Source organism: Capra hircus, chromosome 5 (assembly GCF_001704415.2).
Source record: "Capra hircus breed San Clemente chromosome 5, ASM170441v1, whole genome shotgun sequence".
Taxonomy (NCBI): domain Eukaryota; kingdom Metazoa; phylum Chordata; class Mammalia; order Artiodactyla; family Bovidae; genus Capra; species Capra hircus.
In genome coordinates this window covers 104337664-104360818 of record NC_030812.1, presented here as the reverse complement: position 1 = coordinate 104360818, position 23155 = coordinate 104337664, and the positions used below count along the sequence as shown (strand labels likewise).

At 44.3% G+C, this 23155-nt stretch overlaps 1 protein-coding gene and 1 non-coding gene across 2 annotated transcripts in view; one reads left to right on the top strand and one right to left on the bottom strand.

Moving 5' to 3' along the window:
- On the bottom strand, window positions 1464-1536 carry TRNAG-UCC. The gene has a single exon. It is a non-coding gene; the product is annotated as a tRNA-Gly (tRNA).
- Window positions 4228-23155, top strand: part of GALNT8 (polypeptide N-acetylgalactosaminyltransferase 8) — a 36463-nt gene continuing 17535 nt past the window's right edge. Inside the window, exons 1-3 of the mRNA XM_005680979.3 lie at window positions 4228-4601; window positions 12410-12707; window positions 22351-22517. Coding sequence (XP_005681036.2) covers window positions 4394-4601; window positions 12410-12707; window positions 22351-22517 — 673 coding nt within the window. The 5' untranslated portion in view covers window positions 4228-4393. The remainder of the gene's footprint in view (window positions 4602-12409; window positions 12708-22350; window positions 22518-23155) is intronic.

Sequence of the window (23155 nt, the reverse complement as noted above, 5' to 3'; positions counted from 1 at the left end):
CTCTGAAGACCAGATGAGATCACGTGCGTCCAGCACCGGCCACCGGCTGGTCCATAGAAGTTGCTTACAAGATATTTATTTTCTCTTTCCTTCCAACACATGCTCACAGTCCACAAATCAGCTTTTTCTTAGCCACTGGCATCAACCCTATTCCTTGTCAAATGAATGAATCCTCTGAAATTATGCAGATATTTGTAACTGGTTAAGAAAGGGTACAGTTTAACCTATTGAGGACATGCTCTCCTTTAATGATCATAGAATGAGCAGAAATTTTAGTGGTGAAGATTGGAAGGGGGCTGGAATTTCCTTCTAAGAAGTCAGCATTTATGATCGACAAAAGCAACCCGTTCTGAAATGTTTGCTGTCTGGCTGGAGGTTGTACACAAGGGAAAGAAAAGATAGACATTATTAATGATTGAATCACCGTTTTTTTCCCCAGGAGGATTTAAGACACTGTAATTGAAGGGAATGACAATGCACTTCAGTATTCTTGCCTGGAGAATTCCATGGACAGAGAAGCTTGGTGGCTACAGTTCCTGGGGTTACAAAGAGTTGAACATGACTAACAGACAGACAGAAACCATTTAAATTTTTATTTATTTTACTTTCCAGTTAAAAAATTTCCATCTGGTTCTCCTTTATGTCTTCTATTTCCTTCCTGAGATTCTCTACTTCTTTGCTGAGACTTACCATTTTTTTCATTTCTTTCAAGCACATTTGTTAACTGCTCGTCAAAGTACTTTTCTAACGGCTGCTTTAAAACCCTTATGAAACAGTTTCAACATCTGTGTCCCACTGCTGTTAATGTCTGTTGATTGCCTTTTCTCATTCAAGTTGAGATTTTCCTGGTTCTTGGTATGGCACATAATATTTTTTTTTATTGCATCCTGGATGTTTTGGTATTATATCATGAGATTCTGTATCTTGTTTAAATTTTCTGTTTTAGCGGGACTTTCTGACACTGCTCTGGTGGGGTAAGGGAGATGCCACTTCTTTATGACAGGTAGGGGTGAAAGTCTAGGCTTCTCACTTGGCCTCCATTGACACCTGGGGGAGGGAGGCCTCATTATTGTTGTGGGGGAGGGAGGAAGCTCAGTTTCCCCTTGAGTTCTCTGCTGACACCACACTGGCTTAGAGAGGGAGGGACACTTCAATGCTGTTCTTACAGACATCACAGGGAACAAGGACAAAAGTTATGGCTCTCCGACGCCATCCTGAAAGGGGATGGTGGAAGGCGCCCCTTGTCACAGCTGGAGAAGGGGGGTAGAAGTGAAGGCTTCCCATGTGGTCTTTATTGATGACTGGTCCTGTTGCAATGGGTTTTCAGGGGTGTTTGGCTGGAGAAGGGCAGTTTTTTTTTTTTTAATTGTTTTTTTTTTTTTTTTTTTAATTTGCTTACTTGGCTGCACTGGGTCTTAGTTGCAGCATGTGGGATCTTTAGTTGCACGTCATGTGGGGTCTAGTTCCCTGACCAGGGATTGAACCTGGGCCCCCTGCACTGGAAGTGCAGAGTCTTAGCCACTGGACCATCAGAGAAATCCCTGGAGTAAGGCAGTTATTATTTGAAGTTTTTCTGTCTTGCTAGACTACTCCTTTGAATATAGACAGCAGGCATTTCTCAGTGCTTTTATAGTCTTTGCCTGTTAACATGGACAGGTTGGCAACTTCTCAGTGTTCAGTCTAAGACCTCTCAGCTGAAAAGTGAACCCGGGGAACTCACTGCTGAGTTTTTCCTCACGTCTCAAGATCTCTAGCTGGTCTGCTCTAGTCTCTCCACCTTTTAGAGTCTAATGTACAGTGGCCAGAGCTTTTGGTTGTTCTTAATGGAGAGGACTGGTTCCAAATAGGAAAAGGAGTATGTCAAGGCTGTATACTGTCACCCTGCTTATTTAACTTACATGCAGAGTACATCATGAGAAACGCTGGGCTGGAAGAAGCACAAGTCGCAATCAAGATTGCAGGGAGAAATATCAATAATCTCAGATATGCAGATGACACCACCGTTATGGCAGAAAGTGAAGAGGAACTAAAAAGCCTCTTGATGAAAGTGAAAGAGAAGAGTGAAAAAGTTGGCTTAAAGCTCAACATTCAGAAAACGAAGATCATGGCCTCTGGTTCCATCAATGAAGTGATGGGGAAACAGGGGAAACAGGGGAAACAGTGTCAGACTTTATTTTGGGGGGCTCCAAAATCACTGCAGATGGTGATTGCAGCCATGAAATTAAAAGACGCTTACTCCTTGGGAAGAAAGTTATGACCAGTCTAGATAGCATATTGAAAAGCAGAGACATTACTTTGCCAACAAAGGTCTGTCTAGTCAAGGCTATGGTTTTTCCAGTGGTCATGTATGGATGTGAGAGTTGGACTGTGAAGAAAGCTGAGCACCGAAGAATTGATGCTTTTGAACTGTGGTGTTGGAGAAGACTCTTGAGAGTCCCTTGAACTGCAAGGAGATCCAACCAGTCCATTCTAAAGAAGATCAGTTCTGGGTGTTCTTTGGAAGGAATGATGCTAAAGGTGCAACTCCAGTACTTTAGCCACCTGATGCGAAGAGCTGACTCATTGGAAAACACTGTGATGCTGGGAGGTATTGGGGGCAGGAGGAGAAGGGGACGACAGAGGATGAGATGGCTGGATGGCATCACTGACTTGATGGACATGAGTTTGAGTGAACTCCAGGAGTTGGTGATGGACAGGGAGGCCTGGTGTGCTGCAGTTCATGGGGTCGCAAAGAGTTGGACACGACTGAGCGATTGAACTGAACTGAATGGAGAGGAATAGAGACAAGTGGGTCCATTCTACTTTGCATCAGAAACGGAAGCAATCAGCTGTTTTAAATTTCTTTTGACTCTAATTTGCATATGAACGCAAGGGAAAAACTGATGAAAACAAAAGAACTGATTACTTTTCATTTGGTTCTTTTTCTTTCCACCTGCGTTTCCTAAAACTGTATGTCTTTGCTTTAATCCACACGTCTGCCTCAGCTCTCATCTGCATGTGCTGTGTCTGGGGACCTGGGACAGAGCGGATGATATTATGAAGCAATTCAACCCTTAATTGAGAACTTTGAACTTAGGGGCTCTGGGTAACTATTTTGCTATTATTATTTTTTAAATGTTTATTTATTTTATTTTTTTCTCTGCTGGGTCTTCATTGCTGCATGTGGGCTTTCTCTAGTTATGGCGAGTGGGGGCTTCTCATTCCAGTGGCTTCTTTTGTTGGGGAGCACAGACTCTAGGGCACTCGGATTTCAGCAGTTGAGGCTCGTGGGCTCTAGAGAGCAGGCTTAGTTGCTCTGAAGCATGTGGGATCGTCCCTGACCAGGGATTGAACCTCTGTCCCCTGTGTTGACAGGTGGATTCTTAACCACTGGACCACCAGGGAAGCCCTGGGGAACTGTTTTAAATGCTAATCTGTGATGACGATAATCAAGTGATTTGTTCAAAGCATATAGTGGGTACAAGGTGTGGGGCAGAAGAGTTACCAGAAGCTGAGGGTGAGGGGAGGCTAGCACCTCAGTGTGCAGAGCTGGGCAGTGACTAGTGAAGTAAGGCTGAGACCTGGAGTTTATTTACCCTAGTGGGCCCCCTCCATCTCACTCATCTGCTTCTAGGTAGAACTTGCAGGAAGTTTTACTGAACTGACAACTGTTACAGACCTATAATTTTCAAGACTCTATGTGCAAGTGAGCTCAGTCACTCAGTTGTGTCCAACTCTTTGTGACCCCACAGACTGTACCCCTCTAGGCTCCTCTGTCCATGTGATTCTCCAGGCAAGAATACTGGAGTGGGTTGCTATTTCCTCCTCCAGGGGATCTTCCCGACCCAGGGATCGAACCTGCATGTCCTGTGTCTCTGGCATTGGCAAGAGGGTTCTTTACCACTGAGCCACTGGCAAAAAAGACATCTCGGACACCATCCTTGCTCTCAAAAAGCACGTGGTCCGGAAACTTCTCACTCAGTGGATTCTTCCCTCCTACACGCTGCTACATTCACAGGTCCAGACCTCACACGCTCTTTTGGTGAGTCTCCTAAGGGCTCCTACCAGAGGGAAGAAACATTCAGAACCAAAATGAAATCAAACAGAACCAAGAGAAAAGAGCCTCCGCTGGCTCCGGGAGCAAGCAGTAACCTGACTTCTGCGCAAGGTGTGCCCAGGTGACTTGCCCATCGTTGGGCGGCTGCCATGACACATTCCGCATGCCTGACGCTGCCCGGGGAGAACCAGGCAGCCCAGTACAGCTTTCCTACTCAGACAACATCTGGCTCAGTGGGCAGGGTATCCTCTATGCAGCCAGCACAGTCAGGGCTCAGCTCATTGTGATCCTCAGCTTGCCTGGGCAGTGACACTACCCTCAGCCCCCAGGGAGCAGCAGAACCAGGGACAGAATAACATGCTCAGGAGAAATGTCCTCAGAGTCCTCAGCATCGGGCTGCTGCTGGTCTTCGCTCTCAATCTCCTCCTGATATTTTACACCAAGAGGACTGTACAGGAGTTGATCCTGGGGGACCGCCAGAATAAGCTGCATTTTGCTCCGTCCGAACTTAACTGGACATTGATGGACAGACTCTCTCGACTAGAGGCGAATTTGCAGCATCTGAGTAAGTCGACGGCACTGACATGGAGGGGACAGCGTGTGTGCCTCTCTGTGCCTGCGAGTATGTGTTTAGGGGCACAGAATAAAGAGGTGCGGAGGGAAAAAGGAGGGAGAATTAGTGGGACTCAGAGCCAGCAGCTGATGGAGGGGAACAGGCTGTGTGTGTGTGTGTGTGTGTGTGTGTGTGTGTGTGTGTGTGTGTACCTCAGGGTGGGCACACACACCCTGGTGAAGTCTGTGCAGAAAGAGCCCCCTGGCTGATGTGCCCTACATGTCAACCTCTTTTTTAAATTGATTTATAGTTGGCATACGCTGCTGTTGCTTAGTTGCTCAGTCGTGTCCGACTCTTTACCACCCCCATGGACTGTATTCCTCTAAGCTCCTCTGTCCATGGAATTCTCCCGGCTAGAAGACTAGAGTGGGGTGCCATGCCCTCCTCCAGGGGATCTTTCCGACCCAGGGATAGCACCCGTTTCTTCTGAGTCTCCTGCCTCAGCAGACAGAGTCTTTACCACCAGCACCACTTGGGAAGCCCAACTGACGTACAGTTCAGTTCAGTCCAGTCACTCAGTCGTGTCCGACTCTTTGCAATCCCATGGACTGCAGCATGCCAGGCCTCCCCTTCAATCTTTCCCAACATCAGGGTCTTTTCAAATAATTCATAAGGTTACATTAATTTCATGCGTAGGACATAAGGGTTCAATATTTGTATATTTCGTGAAATGGTCACAAAATAAACCTGATTAACATTTGCTGTTTCACATAGTTCTACATTTTTTCCTTGGGATGAGGACTTTTGAGATTTACTCTGTCACCAGCTTTTAAACATACAATAGAGCATTATTGACTATAGTTGCCACACTACTATACATTATATCTCCAGGATTTATCTATTTATAACTGGGAGTGTATAGCTTTTGACCTTCTTTACACACTTTGCTCACCACCCCCCCCAACCCTGCCTCTAGCAACCACTAATCTGTCCCCTGTATCTTTAATATATATATATATATATATATATATATATATATATATATATGGAGAAGGCAATGGCACCCCACTCCAGTACTCTTGCCTGGAAAATCCCATGGATGGAGGAGCCTGGTAGGCTGCAGTTCATGGGGTCGCTAAGAGTCAGACACGACTGAGCGACTTCACTTTGACTTTTCACTTTCATGCATTGGAGAAGGAAATGGCAACCCACTCCAGTATTCTTGCCTGGAGAATCCCAGGGACAGGGGAGCCTGGTGGGCTGCCGTCTATGGGGTCACACAGAATTGGACACGACTGAAGCGTCTTAGCAGCAGCATATATATATATTTGACTGCACTGCATCTTGGTTATGGCATATGAGATCTTTGAGAATCTGGTTTCAGTTGCAGCATGCAAACCTCTTAGTTGCAGCATGTGAAATCTAGTTCCCTGACTAAGGATCAAACCAGGACCCCTTGCGCTGGGAGTGTGGAGTCTTAGCCACCAGACTGCCAGGGAAGTCCCTGTACTTTGCATCTGTGAACTCTTTTCCCCCCATTCTTTTTGGATTCCACACATAAGTGAGACCCAATAATATTTGTCTTTGGCTTTTTTCACTTAAGATGATGCCCTCAGGGTCCAGCACATGTTAACCTCTTCCCAGGAATTCTGGGGTTTGTTTTTAAAACTCACCATGAAACTCTACCTCCTGTGAATTCTTGTATCTTGGTGTCTGCTTCCAGTGAGGGCAGGAGTCATGGGCTTCTAGCATGATAAGAATCTCATGCTCAGGCCCTGGGGGAGAGGGATCTGGAATGTGAAAGCAGAGAATTGACTGCTCAGATGTGTGGCTGTGTGCCCGTGGAGCCTGGGTGGTGGGGAGTGTCTTTTTGTTTTTTCTGTTTAATTAAAAAAAAAAAAGATTATTTAATTATTTGGCTGCATTACGTCCCAGCTGCGGTGTGTAGAATCTCTGATCTACATCACAGCATGCAGGACCTTTAGTTATGCCCTGTGATACCTCTTAGTCATGGCATGTGGAATCTAGTTTCCAGACTAGGGATCAGACCCAGGCCTCCTGTATTGGGAGTGCAGAGTCTTAGCCGCTGGACTACCAGGAAAGTTCCTCTTTTTAATTTTTATAGAATTTTAAAGGTTATTTTTCATTTACATTTATTATAAAATATCGGCTCTATTCCCCATACGGTACAGTACATACATGAGCCTACGTTACATCCAGTAGCAATCTGTGCCTCCCCTTGCCCTACTCGTGTGTTGCCCGCAAAACATTGGCAACCGCTAGTGTGTTCTCTATATCTGTGAGTCTATTTCTCTTTTTTGTTTTGTTATGTTCACTAGTCTATTGTATTTTTTTTTAGATTCCACATATAAGTGATGTCATACAGTACTTGTCATTTTCTGTCTGACTTATTTCACTTAACAGCCTGGGGAGTGTCTTTTTAAAAAAATAATTCTGTTTATTTGTTTATTTTAGTTATTTTGGCTGCACTGGGTCTTTGTCGTTGCAGTCAGTCTTTCTCTAGTTGCGGAGAGTAGGGACTACTCTCCAGCGGCAGTACACGGGCTTTTCATTGCCCTGGCTTCTCCTGGTGCAGCCGTGGGGTCTAGGACACCCAGGCTTCAGTAGTTTCAGCCCATGGGCTCTGTAGTTGCAGTTCCTGGGCTCTGAAGCACAGGCTCAGTAGTTGTCGTGCACAGATGGGCTTGGTTGCTCCACTCCGGGTGGAATCTTCCTGGACCAGGGATCGAACCCATGTCCCCCTGCATTGGCAGGAAGATTCTTAACCACTGGACCACCAGGGAAGCCTGGGGAGTGTCTTTTAAAAAACAAGAACTGAGCCTTGTTAGGGTTCACGGTGAGACAGAAGGATGGATGGAAGGTCAGACAGGAGGAGGAAAAGGAAGGGTGGAAATCAGAGAAGGGGAGATTTGGAGAGGGAACAAGGGAGGAGAAAAGAGATGAGCACAGAAAAGGAGCCCAGAGTGAAAATGTCCATGGCAGAGGGTGGAAGAATTGATAGGGAGGAAAAAAGGGAAAATAGATGAGGGGAGAGAGAAGGAGGAGGCATGAAGCATGGTTTCCACCCCCCATCACAAGACTCTTATGTTATTGTGGTTCAGATTTCTGGAAGGCAGTTTTCGTAAAGTAAAAGTGTTAGTCACTCAGGCGTGTCTGACTCTTTGCAACCCCATAGACTGTAGCCCACCAGGCTCCTCTGTCCATGGGATTCTCCAGGCAAGAATACTGGAGTGGGTTGCCATTTCCTTCTTCAAGGGATCTTCCCAACTCAGGGATCGAACCTGGGTCTCCTGCATTGCAGGCAGATTCTTTACCATCTGAGCCACCAGGGAAGGTTTCTTAGGGGACAGTTCAGTTGATGAGTGTCTTGTGATGTGCGTTACCACTCTATGCCCTGGCCCTGGCACAGAGAAATTAAATAGAAGAGCGAGTGACTGAGTGTAGGAAGGAGAGAACAGAGGACAGGCAGCCAGGGATGAAGAGAAGGGTGATCCAGGGTAAAGAGAGAAAACAGCGAAGATCGTCAGCTCCTGAGGCCCTCGCTTTGAGAGCCCTTGGCTGGTGTGCACGTTGACTGTGCAAATGTTCCCAGGGCAATTTCACCAAAGGATGTGTGTGTACCTTGACCATCACTGTCACTCCTTGGCTGAGCACACAGACCACACCAGCTCTCTGGCTCACCCACCCTGTGTCAACCACCTCAGGCCTTAAAATAGCAGGAGTTCTGCCAAGAGCCTGGCTAATCTTTCCTCCGGCTGGGACACGACGTGCCCCGAGAAGCCATCCAGAGCCGTCAGGTTTATTTCCATCTCTCTCTTTGCACAACCGGTTCCTCCTTGGCTTGTTCTCTGTGCTCCCCACGTTCTATTCACTCTGAAATGATGTGGTGTCAGGGACTCCCTACCCGCAGAGATGAATTTCAAAATGTTTTCTGGACCCCTGTTTCCAGATCACAAATGCTTTTCTTTCCAGAAGGGCTTGCTGAAATGGAAAGCTGGTTTGATGACCCCTCCTTCTGGTTGCTCCTTACCTCCAGGAAGACTGAATAAAATGACAGTAAGGACACCTGAGCAAATTATGAAGTCTATGAAGAGCCAAAGCAAACACATAATGAAAATCATATCCCTATTGCGGGAGGGCTTGATAACTCTAAACCAGTTTTTTGGAACTTCCCTGGGGGTACTTAAAAGGCCCCATCAGAGTGACACACTTGGGTGTGTCCCCTTTGGGTCTTGGAGCGTTTCAGTGTAAGTCATGTGGGTGGTCTAGTAACACAGTCTTCCTCCCACTGGGTTCTGTGCTTCCATCATCAAAATTTCCCACTGACAGCAATGAATGAGAGCGGAAGATCAGATAACTCCCAGAGCAGAATGTGAAAAGTAAAAATGTTAGTTGCTCAGTCATGTGTGACTCTTTGCCACCCTGTGGACTATAGCTTGCCAGGCTCCTCTGTTTACCAGATCCTCCAGGCAAGAATTCTGGAGTGGGCTGCCATTTGCCTCTCTAGGAGATTTTCTAGACCCAGGGAACAAACCCAGGTCTCCTGCGTTGCAGGCAGACTCTGTACTATCTGAGCCACCAGGGAATCTCCAAAGAGGAGTAATAAGGGAGTTTAAAGGCCCAAGGAATCCAAGGCCATTCTGTGATTCCCATGCTTAGCATAGAAGAGTTTGAATCAAAATATAATTTGATTTGGAATACTGTGAAAATCTCGCGCCCATGTTTATTTTCTGCCTGAGCAAATATGAGAGCTAGTCCCCAAGAGCCTTCTCTGAAAGATCCTCCATTTATTTTTCTTTTTGGGTTTGCTTTGACCATCCTCTTTCCGTCTCATAGGCACTTCTGTGGTTGACTCTCCTCATTCACGGGCCAGGCTGAGGTCACTTTCCAAAACTACCCTCCTCCCATTTGTAAGGTTTCCCTGCATCCCTCTTAGGGGCTGGGCATGTAGCTGAAATTCTGCCCAAGTTTTGCACACCACACCGTGTGCTGTGGTGTGGGGCTGCCTCTGCCCAGAGGGGTTCACACCGTGGGACGGTCCTCTCCTGAAGCTGGTACCCCAGGGTTGCAATCATCTAAAAAAGGGATTCTCTCTTCTAACTTGTAGGATGGTACTTCATGAGCTAGAGGTGATCCCATCAATTTGGTTGGAGTTTAGTGTATGTCTAAGGAAGGACTGGGGCTTCCCTGGTGACTAGGTGATAAAGAATTGCCAGCCAGTGCTGGAGACACAGGTTTGATCCCTGGGTCGGGAAGATCCCTTGGAGTAGGAAGTGGCAACCCATTCCAGCATTCTTGCCTGGGAAATTTCATGGACAGAGGAGCCTGGTGGGCTATAGTCCATGGAGCCGAAAAGAGTCAGACACAAAAAAGTGACTGAAAAACAACAAAGGGAGGATTGGTGGGAACTTAAGCAAGTCCCTCTGGTGGACTCCCTCTGGTGGAGTGTGTTTGAACTGAAGCCACTGGGTGGGTATTTTGGGGGGCTTTGAAGAGCTTTGGTGCTTTATGTCTTAAAGCAGAAAAAACTCTGTGTGAGAGAGGCAAAGCGATAGGTAAGGAATTTATTAGAATAGGAATTGAGAGTCCCTTTATTAGAATAGAATTGAAAGTCACTGCAAGGAGATCATGCCAGTCAATCCTAAAAGAAATCAACCCTGAATATTCATTGGAAGGACTGATGCTGAAGAAGCTCCAATACTTTGGCCACCTGATGTGAAGAATTGACTCATTGGAAAAGACCCTGATGCTGGGAAAGATTGAGAGCAGGAGGAGAAGAGGGTGACAGAGGATGAGATGGTTGGATGGCATCATTGACTCGATCAACATGAGTTTGAGGGAGCTCCGGGGAGCCTGGCATGCTACAGTCCATGGGGTCACAAAGAGTTGGACACGACTGGGCGAATGAAATGAACTGAGGAGAACTGATTAGAACAGGATGCTTGAGAGGCTTAAAGTGGGCAGGCCAGAGGGTGCTTCTGCAGGACCTTAGTGGGCTACAGTTTTATAATCAAAGGGAAAGTGGGGAGGGGGAGAAGACCTTCTTCCTCATTCTTGAGTGGATGTCATGCTTCCATCACCAGCCCCTTCTCCAGGCTGGGTAGGGAAGCTTTCTTGTCCCTCCATGGTCAAGCCATGTCATGGCACTATGGGAAGATTATTCCAGGCCTCAGTACTGTAAGTGCCTTTCACTTTGAAATGTCACCTTTCCGTAAACTACTGTTTTGACCGGTGGAGAGAGCACGTCCTAAGGATCATTAACCTGTTGAGCTCACTGGGCAGGATGTGGGGCTCATGCCACCGTTGTTTTATTGTTTGGGGGCAAGTCTCTCGCTTCTGTTGCATGGGTTTGTGGCTGAGGAAGCCTGCTTGCTTCTGTGGTTAAGCAAACCTGCTTTCTTAAGTGACCATTAACTTACAGAGGTCTCCCATATTTTTTTTCTACCACCCCACTAGTGGGACTAACTATTTAATCAGCCTTTATTCTGTCCCTATCTCCTTGATTAACATTTAGGAGTTGAATGCTGAGGAGTATCATAGTCAATGTTGGACTTGGGAAAGACTAATCAGTCGACTCCAGCTTTCATTCAATCGAAAGTTCCCAAATATGGCTCCTGCCAGTGTCTCTGTCACCAGAGTGACAGCACCCAACCCCCACCCCCAGGAAACTCTCTAAGACCAATGGGTAGGTCTGCCCAGGCTCCTATTAAATGACTGCTTTTGCTCTGGGTCCTGGTGTGCATGAGATTTTTTGTGTGTGTCCTTTAAAAGTGAAATCTCTATTTCTCCCAGCCCACTGGGACTTCACATTTAAGCCTTTCTGGTCTTCAAAGCCAAATGCTGTGGGGGCTCATTTTCCTGGTGTGGGACCCCTGGGCTGGGGAATCCTACATGCAGCTCAGAACTCTCACTCCTGGAGGAGAACCTCTGCAATATAATCCTTCTCCAGGTTGGGGGCCTCCAATTTCTTTCTTTGGCTGCGCTGGGTCTTAGTTGCAGTACATGGGATCTAGTTTCCTGACCACAGATCAAACCCATGTCCCCTGGACCACCAGGGAGGCCTGTCCAGTTTCATGATGCCTTTAGTTGTGGAAGATCTTTTCCGGTCTTTGTTACCCATGGCTGCTCTGTGGATGGTAGTGATGTTGGTGTGCTCAAGAGAGAGAGGGTGATCTCGGGCTCTTTGTATTCGACCATCTAGGGTGATTCCAAACATCCTTCTGGTTCCCCTGAAGGAAGGAGTCAGAAGACTGTTGTAACAGCACTTTACTTATCACGAAAGCCTGACTGTCCTCTTTCCTCAGCTGACACTTCCCTGCCGATCTCAACACACTCTCTCCCTCCTTATAGGCCTTGCCACAGCCATCCATTCACAGTCTTCATCTCTGTCCTGAGTCCTGCTGTCACCTGGGTCCCTGCAGCATCCTGTGGTTAACCGATCCAATCCCTCGGCCTCCCCCTCTGTAAAGTCCTTTACCTGCCTCCTGCCTCACACTTTCACAGTGTGCTCTGGGCTTTGTCTTTCTCCCAAACTGCTCCCCTCGAAAATGACAAACGCATGCTATCTAGCCCTGACCACAACCTCAGGACCCTGGAGCAAGCTCCTTCAACTTCTCCATCATGATACCATCTCTCTGGGTCTTCTCTTGCCAATATCTACAACTCCTTGCACACTTGTTCTGTTGCACCCCCCTAAAAGTCTGGGGAGAAAAACATTTCAAGGAAATGTGGATGAAAAAGTAACGCCCGGGGAGCTAACAACTGGCTGAGATATTTTATCCCCTGCCCTTTGTTTGCAGAACAAACTATGAAGCTGGCTGTGAAGCAATCAGAAGATGGGATTGGCATGCTGGCAACGGTGAAAGACGAAAAGCATCCTTTTCCAGATACAGCTCATGCCAAGGAGGGTGGCTTCTTCAAGGAAAATCCCCACAAGGTTCTCTTCCCAGACTCAGAACTTTTCAAGAAGTGGGGTAGGGACCTTTCTGAGGCTCAGCAGAAGGAGGCTGAGGACCTCTTCCAAAAGTTTGGCTATAACGTGTACCTCAGTGACCGGTTGCCCCTGGATCGTACCCTCCCAGATACTCGAGATTCCAGGTAAGATGGACCAAACAGCTTCCTAGGGACCTCAATGTAGCTTGAAGACAAGCTTTGGGAGGTGGCTTAGATGGTAAAGAATCTGCCTGTGATGTAGGAGACCCACGTTCAATCCATGGGTCAGGAAGATCCCCTGGTAAAGGGAGTGGCTATCCACTCCACTATTCTTGCCTGGAGAATTCCATGGACAGAGGAGCCTGGTGGGTTACTGTCCATGGGGGTTGCAAAGTTTTGGATACAACTGAGTGACTAACATTTTGAGAGCAGCAGAAGTGAAGGGTTAAAAAGACGGGTGGGAGAGTGAGAAATTCGTGAGGAAGTGGGTCAGGGTGTAGAAAGTTCTGGAAGACTGACGGAACAGAATTCTCGACTTTAATCCATTTTATAATGACAGCTCTGAGAAGATAACTGACTGATTTAAGTACTTACAGCCCCTCAGAGCTGAGCAGAGGTATCAAAGAAACACAGATCCTTGAGAATTCTGATAGGATGGGTCTAACTCATAATTCTACAGATGAAGAAACTGAGGCTGAGAGAGAGAAACAACTTGGGCCAGTTGAAGGAAGTTAACAGTGCTACCCTTATCCCTGATGTTTCTCTCAAAGTCTCTGCTTGGACTTCTTGTTATTTATTTAAAAAATATTTACTTATTTGGCTCTGCCGAGTTTTCTTTGCGGCATGCAGGATCTTTAGTTGCAACATGTGGGAACTAGTTCCCTGACCAGGAATTAAACCCGGGACCCCTGCTTTAGATGCACAGAGTCTTAGCCACTGGACCACCAAGGTCTTATTAATTTTAACTTAAAGAAACTTTCCTCTCCCTTCTGTTTTCCCTTCCTATCTTTTCTCATTCCGCCTCTCCTTAGTAAGTTTTTTTCTGCCTCCTTAATACGTTTTTAAAATAACAGTTTTTGAAGATAAATTCACATACCATACAATTTACTAAAGTGTATGCTTTAATGATACTTGGTTTATTCATCACCATTATCAATTTTAAAACATTTTCACCTCTTCCGAAAGAAAACCTACCCCTCCTAACAGGCTCTCCCCATCTGCCTACAACTTTCTCATCCTTGAAGTGAAGTGAAGTTGCTCAGTCGTGTCTGACTCTTTGCGACCTCGTGGACTGGAGCCCACCAGGCTCCTCCGTCCATGGGATTCTCCAGGCAAGAGTGCTGGAGTGGGTTGCCATTTCCTTCTCCAGGGGATCTTCCCGACCCAGGGATCAAACCCAGGTCTCCTGCACCGTAGGCAGACACTTTAACCTCTGAGCCACCGGGGAACCCCTTAGGCAACCACGAATCTGCTTTTTGTCCCCATGGACTTGCCTCTTCTGGACATTTTGTATGAATGGAATCGTATAGCATGGAGTCTTCTGTACGTAGCATGATGTTTTCAAGTGTCATTCATGTTACAGCCTTCATCACTACTTCATTTCTCACTAGCGTTCCTGTCATGGTAGAATAAAATTTCATTGTCCAGCTCTTCTCTATCTGTTTACCAGTTGATGGACATTTGGGTTATTTCCGCTTTTTGACTACTATGAGTAACGCTGGTTTGAACATTTATGTACAAGTTCTTGTGTGGACATATGTCTTCATTTTTCTTGGTTATACCCTGGGAGTAGAATTGCTGGACCATATGATGACTCTATATTTAAACTTCCAAGGAACTGCCAGACTGTTTTCCAAAGTGGCTGCATCATTTTATATTCTCTCTAGCAGCATATGAGAGTTTTGATTTTTTTAAACATATTTATCAAGATTTGTTTTTGTTTTTTGATCGTAGCCATCCTAGTGAGTGTGAAAGCACAAAGCACCAGTCATTCAGTCATGTCTGACTCTTTGCAACCCCATGGACTTTTTAGTCCATGGAATTCTCCAGGCCAGAATCCTGGAGTGGGTAGCCTTGCCCTTTTCCAGGGGATTTTCCCAACCCAGGAATCAAACCCAGGTCTCCCGCATTGCAGGTGGATTCTTTACCAGCTGAGCCACAAGGGAAGCCCAAGTGGTATACAATTGTAGTTTTGATTTAAATTTCTCTGATGTCTAATTATGCTGAACATTTTTCATGTGTATACAGGCCATTTGTATATTTTCTTTGGAGAAATGTCCATTTAGACACTTTCTACTTTTAAGAAGGCGTTTGTCTTTTCATTATTGAGTTGCAAGTGTTTTTTAACAGGAATTTTCCAATTTAACCTAAGTTTTAAAATGTGTGGGAAGATAGTTGCTTATAGTATTTCCTATTTTCTAATTTTCCTTGTAATTTTTTCTTTGACCCAATGCTTATTTAAGAATGTGTTCTTTAATTTCCACCTATTTGTGAATTTCTAATATCTTTCTGTTTTCATCTCTCATGCTACTTTGCTGTGATCAGAGAATCACACTTTGTATGAATTTAGTCTTAAAATTTATTGAGGGTTATTTTATGCTCTAGCACATAGCCCCTCCTGGAGAATGTTGCATGTCCAGTTGAAAGCAATCTGCTGTTGTTGTGTAGACTGTTCTTATGGACGCCACTAGGTCTCTCTCATTGATTGCAATGTTGTTTAAGTCTTACATTTCCTTGTTTGTCCTTTTCTTTTTAAAGACATTTCTTTATTCTGTTTTTTTTGGCTGTGGTGGGTCTTTGTTTTTGCACACCGGCTTTCTCTAGTTGCAGCGAGCGGGGTCTGCTCTTCCTTGTGTTTGGGGTTCTCATTGTGGTGGCTTCCCTTGCTGTGGAGCACAGGCTGTAGGCACACGGGCCTCAGTAACTGCAGCATGTCAGTTCAATAATTTCAGCTTATGGATTCGAGAGTGCTGGTTCAGTAGTCGTGGCACATACTTCATTGTTTCGAGGCATGGGACGTCTTCCTAAAACAGGGACTGAACTGGTGTCCCTTGCATTGCAAGGTGGATTCTTAACCACTGGACTACCAGGAAAGCCCTCCTTGTTTATCTTGTGTTTAGTTGTTGTATGGGGCTTCCCTTGTGGCTTAGACAGTAAAGAATCTGCCTGCAATGCTGGAGACCTGGGTTCGATCCCTGGGTCAGGAAGATCCCCTGGAGAAGCAAATGGCAACCCAGTCCAGTGTTCTTGCCTGGAGAATCGCATGGACAGAGGAGCCTGGTGGGCTACAGTCCATGGGCTTGCAAAGAGTCAGACACGACTGAGTGACTAACACTTTCCTTTCTGCTTTCCTTGAAAGTAGGGTGTTGAAATCGCCCCTGATCATTGCTGATGGTCCTATTCCCTTCAGTCTGTCAGATTTTACTTCATGTATTTCAGTACTCTGTTGCTAAGAATATATGTTTAAAATTGGTATATCTTCCCGATGGTTATATCCTTTTATGGTCACAAAATCTCTCCCTTTATAACTAGCAACATTTTTATTTTTACCATCTATTTTGTCTGATATTAGTATAACCTCTTTAACCTTTTATGGTTGCTGTTTGAAGATATATCCTTTACTTTCAACCTACTTGTATCTTTTGATCTAAAATGTTTCCTAAAGACAACATAGAGTTGGACCTTTTTTTAAAAAAATGCAATCGGACAATATTTACCTTTTGATTGGGTTGCTTAATTCACCCACAATCATTGCTTGTATTGACTTAGTTGGATTCGCCTCTGCCATTCGAGTTTTGCTTTCTAAAGTCTCTCATGTTTCCCCCCCGTTCCTCCATTACTGCTGGTTTTTTACATTAAGTGGCTATTTTCTAATGTAATGTATAATTCTTTAAATAAATTTTCAGTATATTTTTATAGTTGTTTTCTTAATGGTTGTTCTAGGGCTTGTCACATGCATCTGAACTTATCAGAGTCTATTTAGACTTATTTCAGTGAGATATAGGAAGACTATATTTACAGCTCTATTCCCTCTTCCTCCTTTTTTTTCTATTATTTTTATACATATTTCAAATTGTATGGTACAAACTCCAAAATATACTATTATAATTACATTATATAATTTTATGTCTATTAAAAAAGATGAGAAAAAAGGAGAGGAAGTATAAATTTATAGTGTGTTATACTTATCTTATTTACCATGTCTGATCCTCTGCACTTATTCCTGTAGATTCAATTTACCATCTGGTGTTATTTCCTTACTTCAATCAGTTTTGCTCCCATCCATTTCTTTTGTGCCATTTTGTCAAGTCTATTAAATTGCTATATGTTATAGCCCCAATAATACAATTACAAACACTTTAAAAAATGCACTTGCTTTTAAAATTAGTTAAGAGAAGAAATATACTATCTTTTATAATTCACAGTTACCTTTACTGGTGCTCTTTGTTTTTGCCTCCGTGTGTATGTGTGTGTATTTGTATTACGGCCTAAGATCATTTGCTTTTAGCCTAAAAAGACTCACACACTTAGAGAATGAACTTCCCATCTGGTAACCAGATGGGAAGGAAAGAGGAAGAGATAGTTAGGAAGTTTGGTCTTAACATGTATATACTATATATATACTAAATATATACTATATTTAACATAGGTAACCAGCAAGGACCTACTGTATACCACAGGGAATTCTGCTCAGTATTATGTAACAATCTAAATGGGAAAATAATTTGAAAAATAAGAGATAACTGAATCACTTTACTGTATCCCTGAAGTTATCACAACATTGTTAATCAACTATACTCCAATATAAAATAAAAAGTTAAAAAATGTTAAAATAATAAAACAAGTATAAAAAAAGAAACATATTTCTTTTAAAGTAGTCTGCTACCAACAAATTCTCTCAATGTTTACTTGCTTCTATTTCCTCTTCACATTAGAAAGATGTAAGATGCTTTGTTGGCAGTCTTTTTTCTTTGGACAATTTCAGTATGTTGTCCCACTACCTTCTATTTTTATTGTATTTGATGAGATGTCAACTCTGAATATTGTTGAGGGTCTCCTTGTATGTGGTGAGTCATTTTTCTCTGACCACTTTCAATAGTTTATCTTTGGCTTTTGGTATTTGGACTAAGGTGTGTCTGGCTGTGCATCTCTGCGTTTCTCCTACTTTCCTTGGAACCTGCCTCAATTTCATCATTTAAGTCTTTAGGTGTGTGGGCAATATGCTGAGATCAGTGGGTAACTGACGCATTTTGGAGCATGAAGGTTGAATTCTATAGAGATTAAGTCATGAAACTGCTTGTTAGAAAGTATTACTGTGGACGCAAACTATGTCTGATTCAAGCACCCTTCTATACTTGAATAACATGAGTCATGTCTGCTGCATACAAATCAAATGTGCTCTTCCTTCCTGCTGACCATAAAAACAAAACAAAACAAAAATCCATGTGGCTCCAATGGATGGATTCCAGAACTAAGGCATCCTGGAAACCACCAGGCTTTGAGAACTATAGGAAGACCACTCCCTGGACTTTTTAAACTTTATTTTAGTTACTGTTTATTTTTGACTGTGCTGGGTCCTCACTGCTGCTTGAGGGCTTTCTCTAGTCGTGACAAGCTGGACTATTCTTTGTTGCGGTGCAGGGGTTTTTCATTGCGATGGCTTCTCCTGTTGCAGAGCACAGGCTCTAGAGGCCTGGATCAGCAGCTGTGGGACACGGGCTTAGTTGGTCTGCAGCGTGTGGAATCTTCCCGCATCAGGGATCAGACCTGTGTTCCCTGCATTGGCAGATGGATTTCTATCCACTGGACCACCAGGAAAGTCCTCCTTGGATTTTCTCTGCAAAAGAAGTAAGTTAGTGATTCAGAGCCATCACATAAATTATAAGATAATATGAGGATGGACCTTCTATGTCTGCTACTGCTGCTGCTGCTAAGTCACTTCAGTCGTGTCTGACTCTGTGCGACCCCATAGACGGCAGCCCACCAGCAAGAAGCAAAGTGGTGGTCGTCACTACTGGTTTCCCCAGTTTTCTGGATGGTTGTCTGACACCAGAAACATGCCAGCCCTGGCAGTCTCCAAGTGGGCACATCCTCCCTTTAACTTTCAGAGACCAGAGAAAGGCCATTCAGGGGAATCAATAAACTTTATTGAGTTTTAAGTAGACCCTGTATGCTCAGTTGCTTCTTTCATGTCCAACTCTTTTCAAGTCCATGGACTGTAGCCCGCCAAGCTCCTCTGTCCATAGGATTCTCCAGGCAAGAATACTAGAGTGGGTCGCCATTTGTTCTTCCAGGGGATCTTCCTGACCTAGAATCAAACCCATATCTCCTGTGTCTCATGCATTGGCAGGCAGATTCTGTACCACTGAGCCACCTGGGAAGCCCTAAGTACATATTAAGTTTCAACAAACAATTAAACACATGGAAAGGCAGGGCTTCAATAGTTAATCTTTCATAGGGAGTTCAGAAAAATGCCATGACCAGATTCGTTACAAAACTTGCAGGGCCCAGTACAAAATGAAAACGTGGGGCTTGTTATTTAAAAATTACTAAAAAAATATTTCAAGATGGTGACAGCAAATCATGAAGTCGAGTTAATTCACAGGTGTCAGGACCTGTGTGATTGCACAAGTCACACACCCAGGAAGCTGGCCTTGCTGCCCACCTAACTTGCCTCAGGAAACCCCAACGTATCAATAAGAAGATGTTTGGCAATGGTTGCATGTGTGCATATCAGTTTACTTTCTTTCCACAACAGCAGTTTCTGGCAAAGTTGTGATTTGCATACAACTTGTCCTTCTAGCTCTAACATCTTGGATCTGGCTGTGGCGCTAGTGGTAAAGAACCCGCCTGCCAGTGCTGGAGACATAAGAGACGTGGGTTTGATCCCTAGGTCAGGAAGATCCCCTGGAGAAGGGCGTGGCAGCCCACTCCAGTATTCTTTCCTGGAGAATATCATAGACAGAGGAGCCTGGCAGGCTACAGTCTACAGAGTCGCAAAGAGTCAGACATGACTTAAGCGATTTCGCACACACTTACAGCCCTAACATCTAGAAATTGCTCACCTTATATACTTCTCCCTTTTAACCCTCCTGTTGCTAGGGGTGAGTGAGTGCATGTGGTGTGCAGAGTTGTGTCTGCCTCTCTGTGACCCCATGGACTGCAGCCTGCCAGGCTCCTCTGTCCATGGGATTCTCCAGGCAAGAATACTGGAGTAGGTTGTCATTTTCTCCTCCAGGGGATCTTTCTGACCCAGGGATTAAACCCACATCCCCTGTCTCTCCTGCTTGGCTAGTGGATTCTTTACCACTGAGTCACCTGGGAAGCCCACTAAGGTGAGGGGCAATTGTAATTCTATACTGGAAGTATTTGCTCAAGATTAATTCCTCCAGCTGTTAACCAACCAATAAATATTTTTTCGTATATTTTACTGCACTATCCAATATGGTAGCATCAGTCACATGTGGCTATTTAAATTAACATTGGATTAAATTAAAAAGCAGTTTGTTTAAGTTTACATAGCCTTGTTATAATGCTTACTAGCCACATGTGGCTAGTGTAGATCACAATGGACAGTATACGCAGAACATCTATATCACTGTAGGAAATTCTACTGGACAGAACTGGTCCACACATGCCAGTCAGGTGCTAGGAAACAAGGAGAAAGGAGAGCTCCTTCTTGCAGACTTCTGTATGGTTTTCAGTGCTACTTGAAATTCCCTGCATGGCCTTTTGGAGTCCCTTGATGTATCTCCAGAGTCAATCTCGATTACTCTGCATTTCATCAATGTTGGAGCGGCAAGAAAAAGGAAGAACTGATTTGGGGAGAAAAGCTTAGTGAAATTCTTCTTTTTAATTTTTTTCCAACTTGTGTTTATTTATGTTTTACTTTTATGTTCTGTTTCCTGATTTCTCAAAGCCTTATAATATTCCTTTTTGCCTTCTGAGAATTTGTTTTTTTGACAGTTCTGTAATCAGAGGAAATGTGTTCTAATTCTTTTTTTGTGTGTGTGTTCTAATTCTTAAAAAAAATTTTTTTTATTGGAGTACAGTGTCTTTACAATGTTACTTTCTGCTCTAGGCAAAGTGAATCAGCCATGAAGTGAAAATTGAAAGTGCTAGTCACTGAGTCATGTCTGAGTTCACCCCATTAGTTATGTTCACACCGTTGGTTATTAGGGAAACGGAAATCAAAGCAATAGTAAGACAATACTTCATACTCTTGGAAGGCTATCATCCCAATGACAGATAATGCGAATATTGTCCAGAACATGGAGAAAAATTGAAGCCATCATTTATTGTTGGTGGGAATGTAAAATGATGCAGCCACTTTAGAAAACAGTATAGGAGCTCATCAAATTGTTAAATATAGAGTCACCACACGACTTAACACATTCACTCTTCAGTTCAGTTCAGTCACTTAGTCTTGTCCAGCTCTTCGTGACCCCGTAAACTATAGCTTGCCAGGCTTCCCTGTCCTTCACCGACTCCTGGAGCTTGCTCAAACTCGTCCATTGAGTCAGTGATGCCATCCAACCATCTCATCCTCTGTCGCCCCCTTCTCCTCCTGCCTTCAGTCTTTCCCAGCATCATCAGGGTTTTCTCTAATGAGTCAGCTCTTCACATCAGGTGGCCAAAGTATTGGGAGCTTCAGCTTCAGCATCAGTCCTTCCGATGAATATTCAGGGTTGATTTCCTTCAGGATTGACTGATTTGATCTCCTTGCAGTCCAAGGGACTCTCAAGAGGATCCTTCTCCAAGGATCTTCACCCTGGATGAGGTGTGTGTATAAGTAAAATGAGGACATGGCAACAAAAACACTCATTCAAGAATTTTCACAGTGGCATTTATAAGCCAAAAAGTATAAGCATGCTAAAGGTTCGACATTGGATGAACAGAAAAATATGTGACATATCCATGCAATGTAATATTATTTGACAACAGAAAGAAATGAAGTGCTGACATATGGTACGACATTGATGAACTTCGAAAACATTATTCTGGGCAAACACAAAAGACCACATATTGCATGTTTCCATTTATACAGAAAGTCCAGAATGGGCAATTCCATCGAGATAAGAAGTAGATTGATAATTGCCTATGGCTGAGGGGGAATGGGGTTGGGGAGAAATGAAGAGATACTGTTAATGGATATGGGGTTTCTTTCTAGCATGATGAAACTGCCCCAAAATTAGATGGTGGTGATGGTTGCCCAACTCTGTGAATATTATTAAAAAACAATGAATTGTGCAGTTTTAAATGGGTGACTTTCATTGTGTGTGAAATATATCTTGGTGAGAACTTTTAAAAAGAGTAAGCCAGTGCCTCGCATGTGGCAAGCATTTACTAAATGTAAGCTGTGACATTTAAAATATGTGTCAAGCACACTTCTTTGGACAGTTTGCCACCTCTCTATAGTGGTGAAGTTGAGGGATGTGTCCAAATGATGGAAGGTCTGAGAACATGGGGAAAGGGAGGCAGAAAGAGGACTTCTGGCAAAGAAGCTACTTTGGGGCAGGGGAAGGAATGGGAATTCTTTGTGGGGCAGGTTGACTGTTCAAGGGGAAATGTCTACTGATGATTAATCAAAAAGAAATGAAGTTTATCCCCACAACAGGAGAACTTTGGACAAACAAATGCAAAATCTTTCTACTGTGATAAGCAGCTGACAGTTTCCCTTCCTAATGAGTTTGAGAGTTGGTGAACTCATTGAATTATTATAACATCCCATGTAGTGAAGAGGGACTTCAGAGAACAATGTTTAAGTAATTAAAAGAGTGATGTGGTTATTATAAAAAGTCTTTTACAGGTGTCATTGGAAGCGGTATCCTCCACAGCTCCCATCTCTCAGCGTCATCCTCATATTCATGGATGAAGCTCTGTCTGTCATCCAGCGAGCCATCACCAGCATCATCCAGAGGACCCCGCCTCGATTGTTGAAGGAGATCATCTTAGTGGATGATTTTAGCTCAAATGGTAAGTAACCTGATCAAGGAATAGTATAAAAATGACTGTGTATGGATTGTGCTAGGATAAAGGGGTTTTAGCTTAGTTTCCCAGGTGGCACTGCGGTAAAGAATCTTCCTGCCCATGCAGGAGAGGCAGGTTCGGTCCATGAGTCAGGAAGGGCCCCTGGAGGAGGGCTTGGCAACCCACTCCAGTATTCTTGCCTGGAGAATCCCATGGACAGAGGAGCGTGGGGGACAACAGTCCATAGGGTTGCAAAGAGTCAGACACTACTGAGCATGCACTCACACACACACACACACACACACACACACACACACACACACACACACGCGTGGACAGGAAGTTGGGTTTCTCATGGAGGGAAAAGAGAAAGACTGTTTATTGACTGTGCTGGGCACATTAATCTTCCCATAGTCGAGACAGGGGATGATCCTCTCGGTCACACAGAAGAAGAAACTAAGAGAGGTCACGTGCTCCAGTCACGTGGTGAATCTGCAGTCAGCCAGGCCCATGCACCATGAGGGAGACCACAGGGAGAGAGGTGGGTCCAAAGGAAAACCCCAAATACCAGGAAGAGATTCAGAATCATCCCCTAGGAGGAAACCTCAATCTTCCTGGGTATTTAAGCCTGGAAAGAAGGGAGC